The sequence below is a fragment of the Echiichthys vipera genome, assembly GCF_963691815.1.
Source record: "Echiichthys vipera genome assembly, chromosome: 15".
NCBI classification, from domain to species: Eukaryota; Metazoa; Chordata; class Actinopteri; order Perciformes; family Trachinidae; genus Echiichthys; species Echiichthys vipera.
This window is the reverse complement of record NC_139840.1, coordinates 26,245,624-26,269,883: the sequence shown is the minus strand read 5'-3', so window position 1 is coordinate 26,269,883 and position 24,260 is coordinate 26,245,624. Positions and strand designations below refer to the sequence as shown.

Sequence of the window (24,260 nt, the reverse complement as noted above, 5' to 3'; positions counted from 1 at the left end):
AATACAGTGGACATTTGACAAAGAGCTTCCTCTGCTGGCTGTGGTGTGGATGGTCTCCTCACTGTTTCACTCTCAGCACACTACCTGGTTTCTATTGTATTCCTGTTGCACGCATTGAAAGTGTTGCGATGTACAGAGAACAGCTGATCATGAAGTTGACATGATAATTTATTCATTAATTTATTATCTCAGCAAGTCCTCCTAATTTTTTTTACTACAAAACCTAAATAAATGTTTAGTTGATTCTCACTGCAGTGGGATAATGGATTGGTTGATTGGCGTGTCTTTAGGGCGGTGCATGCGGCGGACTAGCCAATAGTGGGATTTGGCTAAGGAAAAAAAACCCTGATGTGTCTGTGCAGATCATAGAACAGCAGTCGATAGAATGTGCCCTAAAGACGATGCTACGATCTCTCTGCTTTGGCAGATCATCAACACGTTCTAATCCTTTACCATCTAGTATCGTCATATCGCCCACCCTTAGTTCTATGTAAGGCCTAGATGTTTATTTACAAGTGCACATCACACACTGAGCAAGACACATGTTAATTACAGTCAGCATTCCATCGGCAATGACACAACTCAATGAGTATTTATTAATTTAGGCTGCTGGTAATGAAAATACCCTGCCCTCAATCAATCAATCAATCAATCAATCAATCAATCAATCAATCAATCAATCAATCAATCAATCAATCAATCAATCAATCAATCAATCAATCAATAATGGAAAAACAGGATCAGGAACCAGGAATCTCTGTCCCGATGAGTGATGACTGTGTCGAACAACCAACAAAGGAAAAATATAACATTTTGTTGATTTTCAAAACAATATAATGATATCTTATTGACTTGTAACACCAACACAATAACTTTAAATTAGCTTTCAATCTTCACAACAAAATGTGTATGAGGGGCCGCAGGCGCTGATTAGCAACCATGCTTCAGTCTTCCCCAGGGCAGCTAGTTTACTACTATCTTAGTTTACCACCATCATGTATGTCTGTGTGAATGAATGGAACCTGGACTCTGTAAAGCGTCTTGAGTACCGAGAAAGGCACTATATAAATCCAATCTATTATTATTATATGTAATTATAGGACTTCCATTCCCTCCCGGTCGTGGAAAAAAATCTCAACATTGACTCCCACTCCAGTTTATCTAGCAGTGTGTTGTGTTAGTTTAGCTCCCTGGTGCTAATGTTGCTAATTCAGTGCACATCAGTTATCCGTCAGCCAGACGGACGTATCTCCCTACCTCCAACGTCACATCAATGCCCTTTTTTGGAAAGATGAAATGAGGAGGAGTCACAGTCTGACAAGATGGCAGCTCCCAGAGGAGAATATGATTGGATCAAGTTGAGAAAACGAGAAAACATAGTACCGTTACACGCTCGCTATGGCGTAGATCAAACGTACGGTGTGGGATGAGGTCAAAAGAGAGTAGAGGAGCACACACTATACTTGACATGTTCCAATGGAACAGCATGGGCCAGACGTTTGGCTCTCACAAGCCAGACCCGGTTGGGGATTTAGAACAAGGATCTTTTTGTAAGCTCAGCATGAGTTGTGTGTGAGGTACTTTGTCCTCCTAATCTCTCTTTTCTTCTCTTTGCTCCTCCTCCACAGATCGAAAATTTATCATTGCCAATGCACAGGTGGAGAACTGTGCCATCATCTTCTGTAATGACGCCTTCTGTGGGATGTGTGGGTACACTCGGGCTGAGGTCATGCAGAAGCCCTGCACCTGTAGCTTCATGTATGGACCTCACACAATGAGACCAGCGATGGCCCAGATGGCTAAAGCTCTGCTGGGAGCAGAGGAGAGGAAGGTGGAGATTTCCCTCTACACTAAAGATGGTATGTTCTGTCAATCCTCATTTTCATAGATAGGTCATCATTTGTAGATTTGTTTTATCAAAGTTGTAGTCTTGCAATGCGGACTCAAGTGACAACACTTACCTTCCTCTGGAGACATTTAAGGCTTTGTGCTACTTTTTTCACATATGCAGAAGTTCTCCACAACACTTGAGTTCTTTTCACACATGCATTGTAAACGTGAACGTATCTGGACATTACCCAGCGGAGCTGTTTATGAGAACCCAAATATGAGAATCAGTTGGACTGTACGATAAACACAGTTTTACTTACCAGCTAGTAGAAAGTTTTTGCATAAGTTACTGACTGAGCCCATGTGTGAATAGAGCAGATCATTGTACGGTGTATTCACGGCGAGCGGGTGGGCAAGTTGATGACGTTTCTGTCAGTGGGTGGCACTAAACCAAAAGAACTCAGATGAGATTTGGGAACTTCTGTTGGTAAGGGCCAACGTCAAAGTCATCAAACAAATTCAAGGGAGGGCAAGAAACTTTGTACCATTTGTCCATGACCAAAATACAAACTGGTTATATGAATGCAATGTAATCCATGTTATGTTCTGCATCCTGCATGCTATACCCAGACTCTACCCCTCGCCTAAACCAAACAGAGTATTTCCACTAAGTCAGAACGAGTCTGATACTGAGAATCCCCTGTTGTGCGGACACCGCATTCTCCTGACATTGTCCTGAGTTCCTATGAGAAAACAGACTTTTTATCAATCACTTTTATCAATACTATACATACATTTATCTGAAAGTATGATGTCATCCAGTTTTACATCATGAGAATACAAAATATGGTATACAAGCCAATCGCCTCCCCCCAACATGAAAAACATGTTCATATAAACAAAGAAAATAATTATACATACAAATAAGAAGAATCCATTGAGGAAGACTATCACCTTGTATCCTTGCATTATGATAATCCAGTCTTAATTGCATATAGAAATAGCTGTTTGCTCTGTAAAATTAATAACTGAATAAATCCATATAATCTTCCAAAGAAGGAATGGAATTAACAAAAGAGAGAATAGGATCCCAAGTTTTGTTGAAATAATCAGAGCAGCCCCTAACATTTGACTTATTTCCTCTAAGTAGAGGGATGACATTCAGTCTTTCAGCCAGGAATTAGGAAATGGAGGCTTCTGATCCTTGATCCAATATCTCTGAAGGCTACAAGAGAAACAAAAGAAATAATATTGCTCTCCTTGGTAGTGAAACAGGTAAGTTATTCAGGGGCACCAAAAATACAGTATGTTAAAGGAATAATAGAAAGCCCATGTTCAAGAGTGCATCATAGAAAGAGGACCAAAATGAACCTGGCCTTGATGAAAAACGTATGTGATTGCCAGCTGATATACTGCAGATCATCTGTAACACACATCACTAGGGTCAAACAGTTTGTTAACAAATGATCAAGTTTGTTTATAATTAGTATCAACTCAGTTATCAAAATATTAAATAAGATGTAGAGGGTGCATGCAAAGACTTAAGAAGGTGGCCCGCTTCTTGGTAAGTGTGGTGCTGAAATCTTAAAAATATCCTGATGGTATGCCCCTGTTAGGAGATGTCCCTGTATTATTCGCCCACAGCCAGACATGCTCCTTATGTGCATATTTGTCGAGGCAGACAATAAAGGCTCAGGATCCTTGAGTGCACGCGGTGAGCACGGTCTAGTTCTAAATCGAGATCTAGGAGAGAAACTCCAACCATCTCCTTGAACAATGTAGTCATAAAGAGCCGATCATCATTGCCCTCCATTCCCTCTCTGATGCCAATCACACAGAGGAACACTAAACCATGTCTTTGACAACCGAAATTTTAAATTTGTCTGGTGAATGGTCTATCCAGTAGCTCTAGCTAGTTTTTTGCTGAAGAGCTGGGGCTAAAGTTAAGGCGAGTGTCCTGGCGAAGCGGTGGAAGTATAAATCGTCTATCCCTTTGTGTGTGAGGGGTAACGTTAATTCATTCACCAACAATATGGACGAGCTGGAATGTTTGGTGATGAAACGTAAAACTGTACAGGGAATGCAGCTTGATGATTCTCACTGAGACGTGGTTGAACAATAACACACCAGATGTTAACATTGAGCTGGTTTCTCATGTGCGAGCGAACGGAGACCCCAGTTTGAGTGGAAAAAGCAAAGGAGAAGGTGAAGGACATTATCTGCTGTCCGGATGTTGAATTGCTAGGTGTGAGTTTACATCCAATTGTTTTCCATGAGAGTTCACGAACAGCATCATCGTCTGTGTGGAAATACAGCCTCAGGCTACGGCCGAAACCGTGACGTTATCCACTCAACTATTGCGAGACTCCAAGCTCAGTACCCCCATGCCTACCTTGCCATATCAGGGGACTTTCATGTCACATTGGACTCAACACAGCCCACCTTTCACCAGTTGTCAACTGCCCCACATGATAGAGCACAACAATTGATCTTCTGTATGCCAATATTAAGGAGGCTTTTACCGCCACTGGGGAAATGAGATCACAATCTGGTCTCCCTACTACCACTGTACACTCCATGTGTCCAGAGAAAACCAATCACAACATGCACCTTCGGGAAGAACTCTCCCGAGGCGGATGAGGCCATGAGGGACTGCTTGGAAACAACAGATTGGAATATTTTACAACAATCCTTACAACATCATTCGGTTGAGGACGATGATGCGCTCAGACACTACTATTCTGACTACCTGAACTTCTGTGAGGACATTGTTTTTCCCACCAGAACTGTTCGCTGTTGTCCTGACAACAAGCCTTGGATAACCAGCAATGTCAAGGCCCTACTCAATAGGGAAAAGGGGGCATTTAAGGAGGGGGACCTGGCAAAGCTGAAGCAGGTACAGGGGGAACTCAAAGTCAAGCTGGAAGAGGCAAGGGAGGAATACAGAAGGAAGGTAGAGAGGAAGTTGCAGCAGAACAATGTGCAAGAGGTGTGGGATGGGATGAAGATGATGACTGGCATGAGGAAGAGCAGCCGCCGTTTTGAGGGTGGTCAGGACAGCGCCGATATACTGAATAAGTTCTACAACCGGTTTGACTGCCCAGCTGCGGTGGCCTACCCCACCTCCTTTCCAGGAGATGTTTGCCCTGTTCAGCACTGAACTGGCGAGCAACTCCAAATGTGATGTTGAACTGATTCCCCATTGAGATTCTTCTCATAACCCTGTCCTCTCATGCACTTGTTTTACGTGGACGACCGGCCTTTTTGAGGGACTTAAATTAATCTGTGTCCTTGTAAAGTTTCAGTATTCTTGAAATCACAGACTGTGAACGCCCAACCTCTCTCTGATGGCTGAGAGTGTCATCCCTGTGGCCTTCATCTGGACAACCTGCTGTCTCAGGGTTTGTGTCACCTTAGAGCAGCTTGCCATATTGCAAAGTAACCAGGAGAGCTGCCAGATAAATAGGGTGTGTCCAACAATGAAGTCAATTCTTACCTTTTTGGCACTTTTACACTTTTCTTTTGTAATCTTAAAATGCTCCTAATAAAAATATTGCACCCGAGATGTAAAAAAAATCCACCAGGTGTTGAAAATCATCAATATTCAATTCTCATATATTTCTGATAAAAGTCTGAACGACGACTAATACTGCTCAAAATAACACCAAATCTCTGCAGCAGCATGAGATGAGTCCCTACACAGAAAACAAAGCACCAATGGGCTCCTTCCTTTTGGATTGACTTTGGTAATCCACTTGAATGGACTTTGCTATGAGAGGAGCTGGTACAGGGGCCAAACTCTGGGTTCATTAACTATGTTGTTGGTGCTTTGTTTTTATGTGTGATGACTCATCTCATGCTACTGCAGAGGTTTAGTGTTATTTTGAGCAGTTTTAGTGGTTAAAAAAGACGCTTTAATGCCTTCACCATACTGCCCCGGGCTAATCAGTGTTAGCCACATCTGGCTATTAGCGACTCTCCGGGATTTAGTTGTTACACAAAAAATCGCCATGGTTTATTTGATGTATATAATTGCCGAAAAAATTTATGGGATGATTTTGTGCCGGAATTACACTTTAAGTGCATTTTGATGTTAATACTTGTCTACTTTTACTTCAGTTACATTTTGAATGTAGGACTTTAACTTGTAATAGAGTATTTCTACTCTGTGGTATTACTACTGTTACTTAGGAACATCTCTGGTTACTTCTTCCACCACTGACAAATAGTAGTCTAATTGTTTGAAATGATAATTTTCTGCACTCTCATTGGAAAAAGAGAGATGCACCAGTGCAAATCTTGAGACATACATATATGGGCAGTTATTATCAAATTACTGGTTTAATTTGAGACACATTTTAAATTTAGACCTCAAACCAGTAAAAGTGGGCCAAGGTTTAATGTGGGAGCAGCCACACTGCAGATGAAATCCACAGTGCACTGAACATGAGTCCGGTCCTCACACTTTATACAGCTAGCGGGATGTGTGTGTGTGTGTGTGTGTGTGTGTGTGTGTGTGTGTGATTCTTATTTACGTATGGGTTGTCACAGTATGTCCCTTGTTTAAGCATGGTCTATTCATTGTTTGTGGCATAAGTGTTGAAGGGCTAGAGCGACTTTGGAAATCCACAAAGCTTTATAATCTCTGTCTATCACAAATACATTTTTTACTGAGTTCAACAACATGGTTAAGGATGCAAGGGCTTCTTACTTTACCAACCTAAATTCCTCCAGCAACCCTCAACTGGCAAAGTGGCAATGGTTTGGTCTGAGCGCATCTATTCGCAACTGGGTCCTGGTCTTTTTATCCAACAGGCCACAGACTGTCAGAATCCACAACATCTCATCCTCCCCTGTCATCCTCCACACCGGCTCCCCCCAGGGGTGCGTTCTGAGCCCCCTTCCCTGCTGGCTTACGACTTCTCAGCCAACTACCCGGGCAGCCACATCATTAAGTTTGCATATTAAACAGCAGTTGTGGGACTAATCTTCCACAATGATTGTACAGACAGGAGCAAGCAACCTCTGCATAAATGTGAAAAAAAGATGATTGTGGACTTCAGGAGGGGTGTACACCTTCCCTCCACTTCACATCGGAGAAGCAGCTGTCAAAGTGGTCTAAAGTTTCAAGTATCTGGGAGTGCACTTCACAGATAACCTCAACCAGAGCAAAATCACAGCCAGCATCATCAGGAAGGCTAACCAGCGCCTCTACTTTCTGAGGAAGCTGAAGCAGGCTGGACCCCCCTTTGCACCCCACCCTAAAAATCCTTTTCCAGATGTACGGTGGAGAGTGTTCTTACCTCCTGCATCACAGTGTGATACGGCAACTGTTCTGCTGCAGACAGGAAGGCTCTGCAGCGTGTGGTGAAGTCTGCCCAGAGGATCATGGACAGTAGCCTACTCATCCTTTCAGACATTTATGCCACCAGGTGCAGGTAAACTGAACCCGCGTTGCTCTCAACTGTTCGCCCGCAGCGCTCTAAGATTACATAGTATAAGAGTCACAACAGCATGTAGGGAGTTGGGTGTAAGACTGAAAATTTGGTGTAAGGAGGATGGTTGAGCTGATGGATGTGTCAAACTAACACAGGAGTTCACATCCCATGTGAAACCAAAAGGCAACAATGGCATTTTAAGTCAGCTGTCTTATAAAACATTCTTTAGTATTTCAATCCAAACCACAATCTTTTCCTAGACCTAACCACGTGGATTTGATGTCTAACCCTAAGCAAGTAACCCTCATTTTGATTAAACTCACAACAGGACTTTCAGAAACCAATGGAACAGGTGACTTGATAGAGATAGAATGTGAATAGATGATAACAGCCTCCTAAACCTACACTATGTGTAGCAGGCCATAGCTATGAGGCTGATGACCACTAATTACAGCTATTCAATGGAGTGATAATGTCCAAAGCAGGTGAGTCCTGTAGATATTTTACCAACTTCCATGCTTAAAATGTAATTTGGCCTATTCGTCAATGCCTGGTCTCTATTAAAAGCTCCCTGAAATCTGTAGTGTCCCAGTCTATTTTCATCATCCCCAAAAGCAGTAACCTGGATCCATCCCATCCCCCTTTTTGCAGACAGCCTTAGAGTCTCAAATGTGAGATCACTTCAAATGATGAGCTTAGAAATCTTACAACTAAGACCTACTAAGCGCTTAAGTGTCGAGATCATGTGTCCAAATTCAGGCTAATAATTGCTGCGCAGGCAAAAGACATGCATCTTTTTGTACTCTGAACAGTAACTTTGTATCTACCGCCTGAAAGTGGGAGCTCAAACTCTGCAAAGCGTGGTGATGGCAGTCCAATATAGCCTGGGCCTGTTGTAAGACCTGCATATAATAGAGGTCAGAGAGCCGCAGCTGACTCACCACAATCATTTTAGTGGTCACTTTAAAATGCCAGCCAAGCCTATTGTTATTGGACAGATTCAGGTTTTTCAAATCATGTCATAATATAGGCCAAACCAGACTCAAACAAACTTCTATAGAATAGAGTCATCATTGTAGTGCACACATTAAAGGAGTTCATCTTTCTCAAGATGTACAGGTGTTGGTGTGAATCTGAATACAATATAGACAAGTGTTCAGTAACAAAACTATATATATATATATATATATATATATATGTATATATATATATAGTTTTGTTACATAAACACTTAAGATAACAAATGTAGCTTTGGTACTAGCTTCCTGTTACAGCCAATTAACCAATTACATTACACAGTAGGGCTGTACTGATCCGATACTCTATGGCAGTGGTTCCCAACCTGGGGGTCCCGACCCCCCAAGGGGGGCATCAAAGATCCAGGGGGGGTCGCGAAGCCCTCTTGATTTTAAGGGGTTTAATAATTTGAATGTAATTAAAATGTTAAATAAATGAGTAGGCAAAGCGTTTAATTCATATATGTTACAAAATCAACTAAATCCAAGGGCCATATTAAACATTTATTCGTGTATTTCAAATTTTAGATAAATTAATAAGTTATAGGGCGATATCACGAGGAACAGAGCGTGTGTGACTTGAACGCCTCACGTGCAGCAGTCGTTGCTAGGCGGCGCTAAGGGAGAGATGGCGAAGCGTCAGGTAGAGGAGACTGCGGAAAATGTCAAAAACAGAAAGAGGGGCTACCAAGAAAGTTTGATGTTTGGCTTCATAGAAGCAATAGATAAAATTAGAGCAGAATGTATATTTTTAATTTTATAATAATTAATTTGTTTTATTATATTTCAATATGTTACCTGTTTTTCAAATTCATTTAAGCAGGTAACATATTTCAATATGTTAAAGAAAAAGGTTTTTTTTAAAGTACAAGTTCTGAAGAAACATGTTGTAATCATACACAGGTTCTCCTCATTGTCCCATGCTGAATTATAAAGTATTTCATGTAAAAGAAGTTATGATGTTCCTTATTTTATTTTTATGTTCCTTGGGGGGGGGGTCACCAAAGTTTACTATGGTAAAAATATGGGTCCCTTAAGAAAAAGGTTGGGAACCACTGCTCTATGGTATTGGTGTCATTAATAACAGCTGTGAATCAACCACTGGCCAGTGGACTACGGACTGGACCGTACATCTAAAAGCGGATACGCTCTGAAGCTGCTTTGTGATATTAAATACATTATAATGTTATATAAATAAGTTAGAAGTCATAACTTTGAGCTCCACTGTAAGGTCTTAGGTCCTGAGTAATAAAACTAGGGGATAAATAGAAAGGATATAGATACTGTGATTACATTAAACCTCACTCAGTTTGGGCTGAAAAAAGATTTTCAGATCTGTGTCTTTGTCTTTGTGTTCTTGCGTGCTAGCTGTAACGTTTGAGATTTGATGGTTCACTGTTATGGCCACTTTGTTCTTCCTCACAAGCAACCGCAGCAATGCTCACTGCTACTCTGACATTATACTCTCATCAATACCAGTCTAGCACTCACCTTTTACCTTTTAGCCAACTAGCTGATATGTTCATAACTTCATCATTGGGCCATCAACCAGTTAATGGTACATTTTGACCGGACCACGGGTCTGCAAATTAATATTGCACCTTTAACATTAAAATTGGTTTCAGATTTATATTGGTGAATCTTTACACCCCTATTATTTGCATTTTGGACAGTAAATGAAGCAACATTGAATTGGGGGGAAAAAATACATTAACAAACAGCAGAATCTGAGTTTGCAGCTCTTTCAGTGTCTCTGCCTGTTGCAGCAGCATATTAACATTTAATGTTTCATCATAGCAGCTCCTGACATGTTATTGTGTTTTTATTATATTTCAACAATTGCTAGGTTTATTGCTTTTGCCTGAAGACAAGCAGACCAAAATTGTAAATGGCTTTAACAGATTGAGGATATGGCTGTGCAGAATGATTACTGATTCAGAAGCTGACACAGCACTTTGAGTTTCACTGCAAATCATTGGCTTCTTCGGTGCCTGAGACTCAGCTGTTTGTGACAATGTTTCTTATTACAAGAATGAGAATAGAATGAGGCTGGTTATTAACATGGGGAGAATGTGGTTATGAATGGAGTTGAGGATTTTGCTGACATTTGATAGAACTCAGTGATAGTTATTTCAACCAAAATTGAAGGGAATCTGAGAGATGAATGAGCCCCATCTACACAGGTATTCATATCACCTGACAACTCTCATTTTTCTACTACTTACTCATAGGCACTACGAACTATAGCTTGGCTGATGCAGAATTTTTGTAACCTGACTCCTCCAGATGGATTGGTTTTCATTTGCTCTGCATATCCATCTGGGAACTCTGGTTTGGAGATATTTTGGGAAGGGGCGAAAATACTGGATGCTGATTGGATAAACCATCTGTCTATCACCAACATACGGGCCAAATCAACCAATCAGATCACTGAAGCGTATGACGTACTAACAGCGTGGAGGCAAAGCTCAGAAAGTAAACATCATGTGGGTAAAGGATATTTGTCGTTTGTGTAATGTGAATTTACAGAGTGTCAGGGCTTTGGGTCCAGGGCACCCTGCTGGTCTGTTTGTGTACTGTTGGCCATGCCTTTGTTTGCAGACCATGTGGTTTTGTGTTTGTGGCTGTGACGCCACTCCCCCTGTTTTCCCACCAGTTATTGTCCAAACCTGTCCTGCCAATTAATTTGCTTGTTACCTTGTTTTCTCCTGCCCAATGATTGGTCTCTGTCTCCCTATTTTAGTTCAGCCTTCTCAGTATCCTTTGTCAGATTGTGCTTGCAAGAGAAGTAGGCTGGTGAGCCCGGCACATGCCGTTCCTTTTTATCTCAGTGTTCATTGATTTTCCAACTGCAACCTACCACCTTCCCCACCGATCGGGCCAAAGTGGCTTATGTTATTACCCTACTCTTGGGGGCGCCTTTACTCCCTCTCCCGGCCGGAGACTGAAGCCATGGACAAGTATATCTAGGAGTCCTTGGCAGCGGGCATCATCCGTCCTTCCTCCTCTCCTGCTGTTGCCGATTTTTTCTTTGTGGGCAAGAAAGACCTCTCCTTACAACCTTGTATCGACTACAGAGGCCTCAATGACATCACCATCAAGAACCGCTACCCGCTCCCTTTGATATCTTCAGCGTTTGAGTTACTTCAAGAGGCCAGAGTGTTTACCAAACTTGACCTCCGGAATGCCTACCATCTAGTTCGTATCCGTGAGGGGGATGAGTGGAAGACGGCCTTTAACACCACCTCCGGTCACTATGAGTACCTTGTCCTCCCATTTGGACATACCAACGCCCCAGCTGTTTTTCAGTGTCTGGTAAACAATGTACTCAGAGATATGATTAATAAGTTTGTTTTTGTTTATTTGTATGATATCCTAATTTTCTCCAAGTCCCTAGCCAAGTGAAGCCTGATGCCCTCTCCCGACAGTTTAGCTCCTGTGACGAGATCCAAGAACCAGATCCCATCCTGCCTGCCCACTGCTTTGTCCAGGCAGCACATTTTGAGATTGAATCTGTTGTGGCTGCAGCCCAAGCTAGGGAAGCAGGGCCCAGCCAGTGCCCCACTAACCGCCTCTTTGTCCCAAGTTCTGTTCGTTCTCAGGTTCTGCAGTGGGGTCATTCGTCTAGGCTGTCCTGTCATCCAGGGTCTAGAAGAACTCAAGCCTTCATCAGTCGGCGCTTCTGGTGGCCTACGATTAGTAAGGATGTCCGCGACTTTGTCGCTGCCTGCCCTGTCTGTGCCCGGAACAAGACCTCCACACAGCCCCCTGCTGGCTTCCTGCAACCCCTGCCAGTCCCAAGAAGACCCTGGTCTCACATCTCCCTTGACTTTGTCACTGGTCTACCTCCCTCTGATGACAACACCACTGTTCTCACAGTCATTGACCGCTTCTCCAAGTCAGTACACTTTATTCCCTTACCCAGCCTTCCGTCTGCCAGTGAAACGGCCAATATAATGGTTCAGCATGTGTTCAAACTGCAGAGGTTGCCCCTGGAGGTGGTATCGGACAGAGGTCAGTAGTTTACGTCCAGTTTCTGGAAAGCCTTTTGTAAGCTCCTCGGAGCATCTGTTTGCTTATCTTCTGGGTTTCATCCAGAAACTAACGGCCAGACGGAGAGGGCTAACCAGCAACTGGAGAGGGTTCTTCGCTGCGTGGCCTCCCAAAACCTGACATCCTGGAGCCGGCAGTTACCTTGGGTGGAGTACGCCATCAACTACCATATTTCCTCCTCCACTGGCCGGTCCCCTTTCGAGTGCTCCTTGGGCTACCAACCACCTCTCTTCCTAGACCAGGAGTTGGAGGTGGGGTCTCCCTCTGCCGAATCCTTCATCCGCCGCTGCCGTCGAACGTGGAGGCGCACCCGGGCAACCCTCCTTCGTACCTCAATCAAGATGAAGGCCCAGGCTGACAAGCACCGCACCCAAGCTCCATGCTACCGCCAGGGCCAGCGGGGATGGCTTTCAACCCGGGGCTTCCCCTGAAAACGGAGTCCCGCAAACTGACCTCCCATTTCATCGGGCCCTTCCCCGTTGCTAAAGTCCTTAGCCCCACTGCTGTCCACCTCGAGCTCCCCGCTCCCCTTCGCCATATTCACTCCACCTTCCACGTCTCCAAACTCAAGCCGTTCATCACCAGTCCCTTGCACCCTAAGCCTAACCCTCCCCCGCCCCCACGGCTTGTTGACGGTTCTGAAGCGTACACGGTACGCTTTGTGGCTGTGACGCCATTCCCCCTATTTTCCCACCACTTATTGTCCACACCTGTCCTGCCAATTAATTTGCTTGTTACCTTGTTTTCTCCTGCCCAATGATTGGTCTCTGTCTCCCTATTTAAGTTCAGCCTTCTCAGTATCCTTTGTCAGATTGTGCTTGCAAGATTGTGTGCTACACTGCCTGTATTGGATTTACTCTGCCGTTGTTTGGATTACTCTGCCCGTGTAGGAATTACTCTGCCTGTATTGGATTCACTCTGTTAGTTTTGATTTTTTGTTTCTGTCCACTGCCGGAAAGAGGTTTGCCCTTTGTTACCCGATTGCTCTGTGGATTGCTCTGCCTCTGTTCCCTGGACACTTGATGGACTTTGTTTATTTAAAACCTTAGTTGGATTTTGTGTCTTCGGAGCTTTGACTCTTCTAAGAACTGGACTAACTGAAAATAAAACCTGTTCATTAAATCTGCTTCTCACCTGGTCTGCTTTTGGGTCAAAACCAGCTAGCCTAACATAAAGGCCCAATTTCAGGAGCCCGGTCCATATTCAACAGAAGGATCCAGAGAAAAAAAGAGTTAGTGAGCGGCTTGCTCCATAGCTGCTCATCTCATCCGTTAAAGCATGTTGTTTACACTGAACAATCGCTTCTCGTTTCATCAAACTTAAATCCGCCTCAAAACCAACGCTGATTGGTTTGGTTGCTTGGCAAACTTATCCAAATTTTCTTCACCACGCGGATTTTTTGAGGATAACAGATGGTAATTGGTCTCCCCCAGCAGTTCCAACTCTCTACTTTCTCATCATCTTGATGTGATTGTTTGATGTACGCATGATGCAACAGTTTATAAAAGTAAATATGTGACGTGCCCAATTACAATGCGTTGGGACTTGCTATGCCTGCCCCATTAACTTCCAGGGAGGAAACTCCTGCGTCCTGTACATACAATTCAACAGTGCTGAGTAACTGGATATACTCTCATCTTATTCATCTAAAATGCATATTTGATGCTTTCATTGTCATGAACGGTTCAGAGATAACACAGAAATGGTGGACCCCATGCAGACAGGGACACAAAGTAATATTACAAATAAAACGTTTAATAATAACAACAGACAAACGCAAAACACTACAGAGAAAAACAGGTAATATAACTAACAAGACGATCATGGGAAAAACAGGAACGAGGAGACGACGGAAGATCAGGGAGACGGACGGGAAACGGGAACACGGGAAGCTACGGAGAAACAAAGAACAAACACGATTAGTATACTAAATGACGGGGAGCGTGATAACCACAACGAGAAAGGGGATGCCAATCCGGGGGGAATAGTTTTACCAGTTAAGGGTCTACAACGGTCCGGCGCTGCATGCCTGTCAGCTCAAGGTATTTGTAGTGGTACAGGTGATCAGTGTAACAGGCTGCAGCTTTGGGGGAACGCCTGCCGGACCTAGACAAACATGAACACACATACACAAGCAGGGATAGACTGACAGAGGGAGACAAACTCAAACAAAAAGGAAGAGAGGAGGATACTGACAGAACTGGGTCTTGACAATACCCCCCCTCAACGAGCGCCTCCAGGCGCTTCACCGGGCCTCCCAGGATGAGCCCGGTAGAAATCCCGGATCAGGGACGGATCCAGGATAAGGGATCTGGAGACCCAACTCCTCTCCTCTGGACCATAGCCCTCCCAGTCCACCAGGTACTGGAAACCCCGACCACGACGTCGCACGTCTAAAATGGAACTGACCGTGAACGCCGGATGGCCGTCAACAGTACGGGGGGGTGGTGGGGCGACGGCAGGCGGGCACAACGTGCTGGTGGTAACAGGTTTTAACTGGGACACATGGAAGGTCGGGTGTATCCTGAGGGATGCCGGGAGCTTCAGACGGACAGCACTGGAATTAACAATGGCTTCAATCTCGAACGGACCAATAAAACGGGGGGCGAGCTTCTTAGAGGCGACACTCAGGGGAATATCACGAGAGTTAAGCCAAACCTTCTGTCCAGGTTTGTATCTTGGAGCAGGGATGCGATGGCGATCCGCCATCCTACGGTTTTGCTCCGCCATCCTGAGCAAGGCCCCTCGGGTCTCCCTCCAAATCTGACATACTCTCCGGAGATGGTGTTGGACGGATGGAACAGCTATCTCAGCTTCCTGGGACGGAAACAGAGGAGGTAAGTAGCCCAACGAAGCCTCGAAGGGGGACATACCTGTAGCGGTGCTGGTCAGGGAGTTGTGGGAATATTCGACCCAGGATAGCTGCGAAGACCACAACAAGAGATTCCGGGCACAGATGCAGCGAAGAGCGGTCTCCAAGTCCTGGTTTGCCCTCTCAGTTTGGCCATTAGACTGGGGATGAAATCCCGCCGATAGACTGACCTTTGCTCCTAAGGCCTGGCAGAAAGCCTTCCGACACGGGATGTGAACTGGGGACCACGGTCTGAGACGATGTCTGCGGGTATCCCGTGAAGGCGGAAAACATGGTCCACTAAAATTTGTGCCGTCTCCATGGCCGACGGCAGCTTAGGAAGTGGAACAAAATGTACCATCTTAAAGAACCGATCCACAATTGTAACAATGGTGTCTTTACTCCCAAGTTAGGGAAGTCCGGTAACGAAATCCAAAGCGATATGGGACCATGGTCGTCCGGGGACCGGGAGAGGGCGGAGAAGGCCTGCTGGGGGTTGATGAGAAGTCTTTCCTCGAGCGCAGATAGTGCAGGCCAGGACTAACTCCCTGGTATCAGGAGCCATGGTCTTCCACCAGAAGTGGCGACGAAGAAGGACTAGGGTTCTGGTGATTCCTGGATGACCGGAAAGGCGAGAAGAGTGTCCCCACTGGAGTACCTGGGAGCGAACGCCGGCAGGAACAAACAGACGTCCCGGTGGTCCACCACCAGGGTCGGGATGAGAGCGCTGAGCCTGCCTGACAGTGGACTCGATTTCCCAGGTTAATGCTGCCATCACACAAGACGAGGGGACGATGTTCTCCACACCGGACTCCTCCTCCTCGGCTGGTCCAAACTGCCACGAAAGTGCGTCAGGTTTAATGTTTTTGCTTCCTGGAATATAGGTCAGGGTAAAATTAAATCGACCAAAAAACAAAGCCCACCGGGCTTGACAGGAATTTAGTCTCTTGGCTGTCTGAATATAGGCCAAGTTCTTGTGGTCAGTCCAGACCACAAATGGAACTTCTGCCCCCTCCAGCCAATGACGCCACTCCTCCAACGCTAGCTTAACGGCTAGCAACTCATGGTTTCCGACATCGTAGTTCCTCTCCGCAGGCGATAGCTTCTTAGAGAAAAATGCACATGGATGAACCTTATTATCAGACAATGTTCATTGGGACAAAACCGCCCCTACTCCCAGATCCGAGGTGTCCACCTCGACGATGAACTGGAGACCAGTATCAGGTTGCGTCAGCACAGGAGCGGACGAGAAACGCTTCTTCAAAGTCATAAAGGCACTGTTGGCGGCAGGAGACCAGTCAAACGGAGTAGAGGGGGATGTCAACCTGGTCATTGGAGTAACTACCTGGCTGTATTTACAAATAAATCGGCGGTAGAAATTAGCAAAACCCAAAAATCTCTGAAGTTGCTTCCTGGAGGTGGGTTTAGGCCATTCGGTCACAGCAGTGACTTTAGCAGGGTCAGCCCTAACCTGTCCACTCTCCACAATATAGCCCAAAAATGCTACAGATGACACATGGAACTCGCATTTTTCGGCCTTAACAAATAGACGATTCTCCTGGAGACGCTGAAGAACCTGACGAACGTGCACCACATGTTCACTCAAGTCCTTAGAGAAGATCAGGATGCCGTCTAGATAAACAAAAACGGAGCGATTGAGCATATCACGAATCACATCATTGACTAGCGCCTGAAAACCGCTGGGGCATTAGTTCATCCGAAAGGCATAACCAGATACTCAAAATGTCCGAGTGGCGTGTTGAAGGCTGTCTTCCACTCATCCTCCTCCCTCACCCTCACGAGATGATATGCATTGCGGAGGTCGAGCTTAAAGAAGACGGTTGCGCCATGCAATGGCTCAAACGCTGAATTGATCAAAGGGAGGGGGTAATGTTTTTGATCGTGATATTATTTAGTCCCCTGTAATCAATGCAGGGACGCAGTGATTTATCTTTTTTGGCCACAAAGAAAAAACCAGCTCCCAGTGGGGAAGATGAGGGGCGAATGATCCCTGACTTGAGCGAGTCATTTATATATGTCTCCATAGACTCCCGTTCAGGGCCTGACAGTTTATAGAGACGACTAGTGGGAAACGTAGATCCGGGCAACAACTCAATGGGGCAATCGTAAGGACGGTGAGGAGGTAAGGATAGCGCCTTAGTCTTGCTAAATACCTCGGCGAGATCGTGATAGACGGGTTGCACAGATGACAGGTCAGGAGGATCAGGTACAGAGGAACTGGGAGAACTAGGATATCTAGGAGGAGCTGAGCGAAGACAGGAAGAATGGCAATAGCTACTCCAACTCACAACCCTACCTGTAAACCAGTCAATGACCGGGTTGTGAGTGATAAGCCAGGGAAGACCAAGAACTACTAGAGCATTGGGGGAAGGCATAACGTGAAAGGCAATTAACACAGAGTGATTACCAGCCAGAGACATGGTTAAATGTAAGGTCTCAGCAGAGATCTGAGCGAGTTCGCTCCCACTGAGACTGTTAACATTTAAGGGAGTCTCCAGCTGGTTCACGGCGATGGCATTAGCAGTAACAAACTCGAAATCTATAATATTCATGTCAGCCACTGAGTCAATTAGTGCCTGAAGGGAAAATTCCCTGCCCTTACAAGACAAAATAACCTCCAGATTAATGCGTTGACGGGACTATTTGGGACTACTGAACAACTCACCAGGACCCTGCCTGTGACTGGTGAGCCTGACAGTTTAACCGTTTCCGACAATTACCTATCTGATGATTAGGTGCTCCTCAATAAATACATAGCCGGTCTCGAAAGCGCTGCTCACGTTCAGCGGGAGTCAAGTGGCTACGACCTAGCTGCATGGGTTCCTCCTGGTCAGGAGCGGAGGACAGAGGAACCCGACTACTCACGGGTACACCAGGGATCTGCTCGGGGGGACTAATAGGGAGACCAGGAGTCAGGGGAAACACTGACCGTCTTTCGCAGCATCTCTCACGCAGACGGTTGTCAATCTTAATAGACCAATGAGCTCCTGGAGGTTAGCAGTCTCAGATCTACCCACTAAACTGTTTTTAACCTCCACATTAAGTCCCTTAAAGAAAATGCCCTAATTCTGCTGCTAACGTGCGAGTAATCCGCCGCACAAGCGGGACCCTGACGTAAATCCAGCAACCGATTGCTGGAATCACTATTAGAGACGGGATGATCGAACACAGACATAATTTCACTGGAGAACTGTTGAAACGTAGCCTGCCGAGTCATGGGATTGTTCCAAAATGCAGCTCCCCAGACTCGAGCCCTACCAGACAACAGATCCAACACATAGGCTATTTTGGTGCTATCGTTAGCATAAGTGCGGGGTTGCTGACCGAACACCAGAGAGCATTGGAACAGAAAAATCCTGCATTCACCCAATATTCCACAATAGCGCTCTGGTGCCAGAAAACATAGGGCTCACAAGGGAGGAGAGTACTCACGGTAGTAGCGGATGACTCAGCATTCACGGAAGCAGCAAGGAAAGGTCCAACCTGTCTTGACTCCTGACTGAGATTATCCAGAATTCCTTGCAGCGTCTGTGAATGTTTGCCCAGAAGTACTCCCTGGGAAGTGACCGCGTGACGAACGGAAAAACCCGGGGGGTTGGTTTCCATGTCCGCGGGGTCCATGTTATGGCCGGACCGTTCTTTCACATTTCAGAGATAACACAAAAATGGTGGACCCAATGCAGACACGGACACGAAGTAAAAGTACAAATAAAACGTTTAATAATAACAACAGACAAACGCAAAACACTACAGAGAAAAACAGGTAATATAACTAACAAGACAATCACGGGAAAAACAGGAGCGAGGAGACGACGGAAGATCAGGGAGACGGACGGGAAACGGGAACACGGGAAGCTACGGAGAAACAAAGAACAAACACGATTAGTATACTAAACAACGGTGAGCGGGAAAGGGGATGCCAATCTGTGGGGAATAGTTTTACCAGTTAAGGGTCTACAACGGTCCGGCGCTGCATGCCTGTCAGCTCAAGGTATTTGTAGTGGTACAGGTGATCAGCGTAACAGGCTGCAGCTTTGGGGGAACGCCTACCGGACCTAGACAAACATGAACACACATACACAAGCAGGGATAGACGGGCAGTGGGAGACAAACTCAAACAAAAAGGAAAAGAGGAGGATACTGACAGAGACAGGTCTTGACATTCATGTCTCATTAATAACAACACTTTCACTAATGTTAGGTTGAAGACCTCATTAACATTTTGGGCCACAGACTAAAGAAAATGACTCCACCCAGCACTAGTACTTAGTCCGCCATGAGATGTCGATGTTTGTAAACCTAGAAAAAATCAGATTCAGGTCATTTGGAACTGCAGGATGAACAGAGCCATAGAGACTGTTGCAACAGTCTACTGCATGTTTACACTGTTTACATCATATACACCCGCTCACATGTCTGCTTACATCTGATACACACATGTCTTTCTACATCTCACGCCGACGATGTTCTCTGTATCTAACCTGTACTAACACACTAACATCCTGACACTTATTCTACCTGTACTAACACACTAACATCCTGACACTAACTCTTCTTTTACACTTTATTCTTGTGTTAGGTTAAAATGTTTTTGTATAATTGCACTGTCGTTATTTGCTGCTCTGTGTGCCCTGAATTGCCCCCCAGGGACAAATAAAGTTTTTTGAATTGAATTTGAATTGAATTGAATTGATTTAGCTGATATTTGGCCAAAGTGGATGACGCTGTGATACGCCCACAGGCTGATGACATCTTTTTACATAAGAGCCTGAACTGTATTGTCTATTGACAGGATCTGTGGGTTTTCATTATTCAACACACACAGATGAAAACACCCTGGCTCTTTATTCTAATAATTATGTAACGTGTCTCCTTGGTTTATTTGACCATTTCGACTTTCTGTGAGCGCTCACACATACACACAAACACACACACACACACACACACACACACACACACACACACACACACACACACACACACACACACACACACAAAAGCACACACACACACACACACACACGAACACACACACACACACTAAAGTGTAAAAGCAGTGTGAGGAAAGTAATAGGCTTCATTTCCAGTACTCAGCTATGACATACACACATCAAATTACATGCAACACATAGTGGATACATGGGGATTATAGGGAGGTTAAAGGGGACCTTCAGAGCTATCTTCCCCTGCATTAATGTAATTAGACTGCCAAGGTCACCATGAGAGGATGACAAGATCTGTTTCTCCTCACAAACAAGTCAAAGATGAGTAATTAAGCAACAAGAGATTTTCTACAGTATGTATAGTATATTGATTTTTGTTCTCCCAGTTGATCCCCCTTATTTGTTTGTCTTTTCTGTCTTCATCTGTGTCTTCATCTGAGGAAATGGAAACATGACCTGCCATAACTTGTATGCAGTTTAGACAGTTTTCGGAAGTATTGCTCCAAGGTTCCTTTTTTTAGTTATTCGTTTTTTAAACCCAAAAAGCGTAGTGTGTTTACATGCAGTTACATAACCTGGTAACAGTTGGCTTACCTCATTAAGTGAACTTCTTAAACGTCATGTAAATCAGACACCGTGTTTCTGTAATCAGGGTATGTAAGGAGATTTATTTATAGTAAACAGGTTACTACAGTACATGTAAGTGCAATGCCTATGTTGAGGCTCTCAGGGGGCATCCAGAGTCCTCTTTAACTGATGAAGAGCCAACGTGGGTGTTATGAGTCTTTATGAAACAGATTTGTACAACAGTGTGCTTGTCTGAAATGTGCTTGACTTCAAAAAAGCGGCAACCTCCAGGTTAAGTGGCTTTAACCTGCGGTCTGTCTAATGTCCAGCACGGGCTGACTGCAAATCAAGCTAGCTAACAAAGCTAACTAGCGCTTTGGCTCCACTTGCACCATCATCAAGTTTACATATCATGAAGTAAGCTACACTTCATGTCACAGTACTCAAGTGATTTATGACCACTGTTAGAGTTGTAATGCTTCTGTTTTGCTATTATACAAAGTAAGTAAGCTGGGTAATACTGCAGGTAAAGGCTGAATCTTGACAATAACTTTATATATACAATACAAAAAATGAAAATGCATAGAAGGTTATTGCTTTTGCTGAACCCGTTGGTTGAAGTTGGTTGACAGTGAACATCCGTCCTAGTTTTCGGCCCTCGTCTGCTGTTTTTTTTCTGACGTCAACATGCTGGATCATACTGAATAAGACTGACTGAAAACCCATCCAAGTTACAGTGACTACTTTGTAGTAACTAAGTAAGTACAGAGGTATCTCTAATCTAATACATGACATATGCTCTATACGCCATGGTAGAAAGACCAGGAAAGAAGTGCATGGTGTGAAACAGAGAGAACGAGAATGTGTGTGTGTGTGTGTGTGTGTGTGTGTACTTGTGAGGACTGGATAATCTTTTGGCTCTTTCCATTAATCTCTAATCCGTTGTTTATCATTTCTTTTGGCTGATATGGTACTTATGCTCTAATGAAAACTATGATCCTATTCCTCTCATTGTCCCTAAAGACTGGCACCGACCTTCGCTCCGACCTCAACACACACACACACACACACACACACACACACACACACACACACACACACACACACACACACACACACACACACACACACACACACACACACACACACACACACACACACACACACACACACACACACACACACACACATTCTAGTTCTCTCTGTCTAACACCATACTCTCCCTTCCTTTAATTCTCCCTCAAACTCCCCTCCAATTTCTGTCCTCCGCAGATAATGCCAGGATACATGAAATATGAAAATGAAGTATATGTAAAAAAAAAAGAAAAAAGAAAAACAAAGTTAATCGCATTGTTAAAAAGACCTTCTCAGGTTCATAAATGTATTTTGTGTTTCTACTAGAAAATGTTTACATGCTCTAATGTTTAAAAATAACACTTTATTTGTCTCATACTGCTCATGGCTGCAGCACCTGTATTCAGCCTTAAACGGCCTTGGCCCATTGTGTTGAGGGTGTAAGACTTCAGCCGTTTTAAACAGGAGAAGCTCCTCTCTACACCGATGTAGCTCCAACTGTTGCTACTAATGACAACAGTTTGTACAGCTGAAGCATTACACTGTCCAACTCCATGTCTTTTAGAAACAGCAAGAAATCACACAGCTTTTCCCTGTTGCCCTGCAAGTCCTGGTTTAAATAAAGGACCTGAAGTTCAGACCTCAGAAGCGCATGCTTTCACATTAGCAAAACGCTGAGGTATCTGCTCTGAAAGATTGTCTAGGATGGCCATGTACAGATTTCTATAGCGCTCCTTGGGATCCTGCAGTTGTGACAGACCACACTTTCTCAGGGGCTCAGTTTGTGGGTCCAATGTGAGATCTGCTGCTTTGGCATAGACAGACTGGAAAGCCCCTCTGATCTCTTCTCTTTGACATGAGCAAGAAGAGACTCAATTATTTTCTTGCAGTATAGAACATCCATAGATCTCTACTGGACAATGTCAAACACCACATCAGTCTCAGAGAAGATTTGTGTACAACATGAACACAAACTCAAAATCCTCCAGTTTCATCAGAAAGCCTTTGGCACAATCTAATGTGTCATCATCCATGGTCTTATCTGCAATGATCTTCTCAAAAGTCCCCAAGAGGGCATCATATTTGCCTGGTAATCAGTAGTATTGAGAACTGTGCCTCTGTGGTCTTTGCTCAGTACTGCTTTTCTCTCTTCAATGGTGAGGTTGGATGGGGGGACCTTAGCTTGGGACAACGCTGCTGACACTTTTAACCTTAGCTGTTCAGCCTCAGTTCCAGTAAGGTTGTTTTTCTTTATAGCCGATTCTGTAGCTGTAATCAACTCCACAATGGGTACCTCTTTTGGTGTCATGGCAAAGTTCAAGCCCTCGGCTAAGATCTCCTTCTCTGGGTGGGTAAGGTCTCTGTCCGACACATTCTTAACTCATCTTTTATGTGTTTCTTTCTGTACTGTCAGTTTTTTTTGCCTCCAAGTGAGTATTTCTGTGTTTTTACCAATATCCCGGGATTGTAAATTGTGAAATTTCTTTGATCGTCTTTCTTTGCTCTTGTTGTGTTGAGATAGTTGGGCTCTCTGGGTGAAATCCACAACTTTTTCCATGATACAAACAGGTAAGATTGAGGTCAATTTCTGTAGTGAGAGGTCCGCTTTCTCTTTAAGCCCCTCAATAGTGAAATTGACCTGTCTTATTTGCTCACTGAGGAGTTGGTTTTGAGCCTTTTCTATGATTTTCTCCACTCTATGCCCTCTCATAGTGGAATTTGAGCATAGGCTAGTTGGTGTAAGCCTTTGTTGTTTGCACCTCAGACTGAAACGTAGGTGGTTTCTGTAATCTGCAATTTTCCGAGCCAACCTTTCATGTTCCTGTACCATTTTAAGGGTTGCCCACCCAAAATGGTGTGAAATAAGCCTGTGAATGTTCTCATTTGTCCAATTCATTGTTAACCCCAAATAAATGTCAGTCAAAAGCAACTGGACTTGGTTATTTGTCTTGGAAGACGTTTCACCTCTCATCCAAGAGGCTTCATCAGTTCATTTATACATAGACATGAAATGGGTGAAAATAATACATCATTAATGAGGAACATATTAATCACGTTCTCTAAAGTGTGGAATATCAATGAATGGGATTATCAAGGGATTATCAATGAATGGGACATAACAGAGAGCATAGCTCTCTGTTATGTCCCATTCATTGATAATCTTCATTGACAAAACACACCCATGATTAATTAAGAGACTAAATACAACCCCTTTGCCCCTTGCGCCTTAATATTCATGATCTAACTAGGAAAAGTGGACTTTGACACACTAAATACACTTGCGTCATGCACTTTAGACCATGCCCCATAGATTATCTAAAGAGGGCCCTGATTGTGTCTGTACTGGATCAGATCACTAACCTGTATATCCCATCAAATGTCCCTATACTTTGTTGCCTGTGTCATGGATGTGCTTAATCCAAAATGAACCCAACATGGAAGTATATATTATTTATAAGTAATGTTT

At 44.2% G+C, this 24,260-nt stretch overlaps 1 protein-coding gene across 1 annotated transcript in view; it reads left to right on the top strand.

The window, feature by feature from the left end:
* The window catches only part of LOC310958230 (voltage-gated inwardly rectifying potassium channel KCNH6-like), a gene marked incomplete at both ends in the record, with an annotated part of 75,227 nt that overhangs the window by 1,809 nt on the left and 49,158 nt on the right, over positions 1–24,260 (top strand). The window contains one exon of the mRNA XM_083929079.1: positions 1,629–1,859. Coding sequence (XP_083785205.1) covers positions 1,629–1,859 — 231 coding nt within the window. The remainder of the gene's footprint in view (positions 1–1,628; positions 1,860–24,260) is intronic.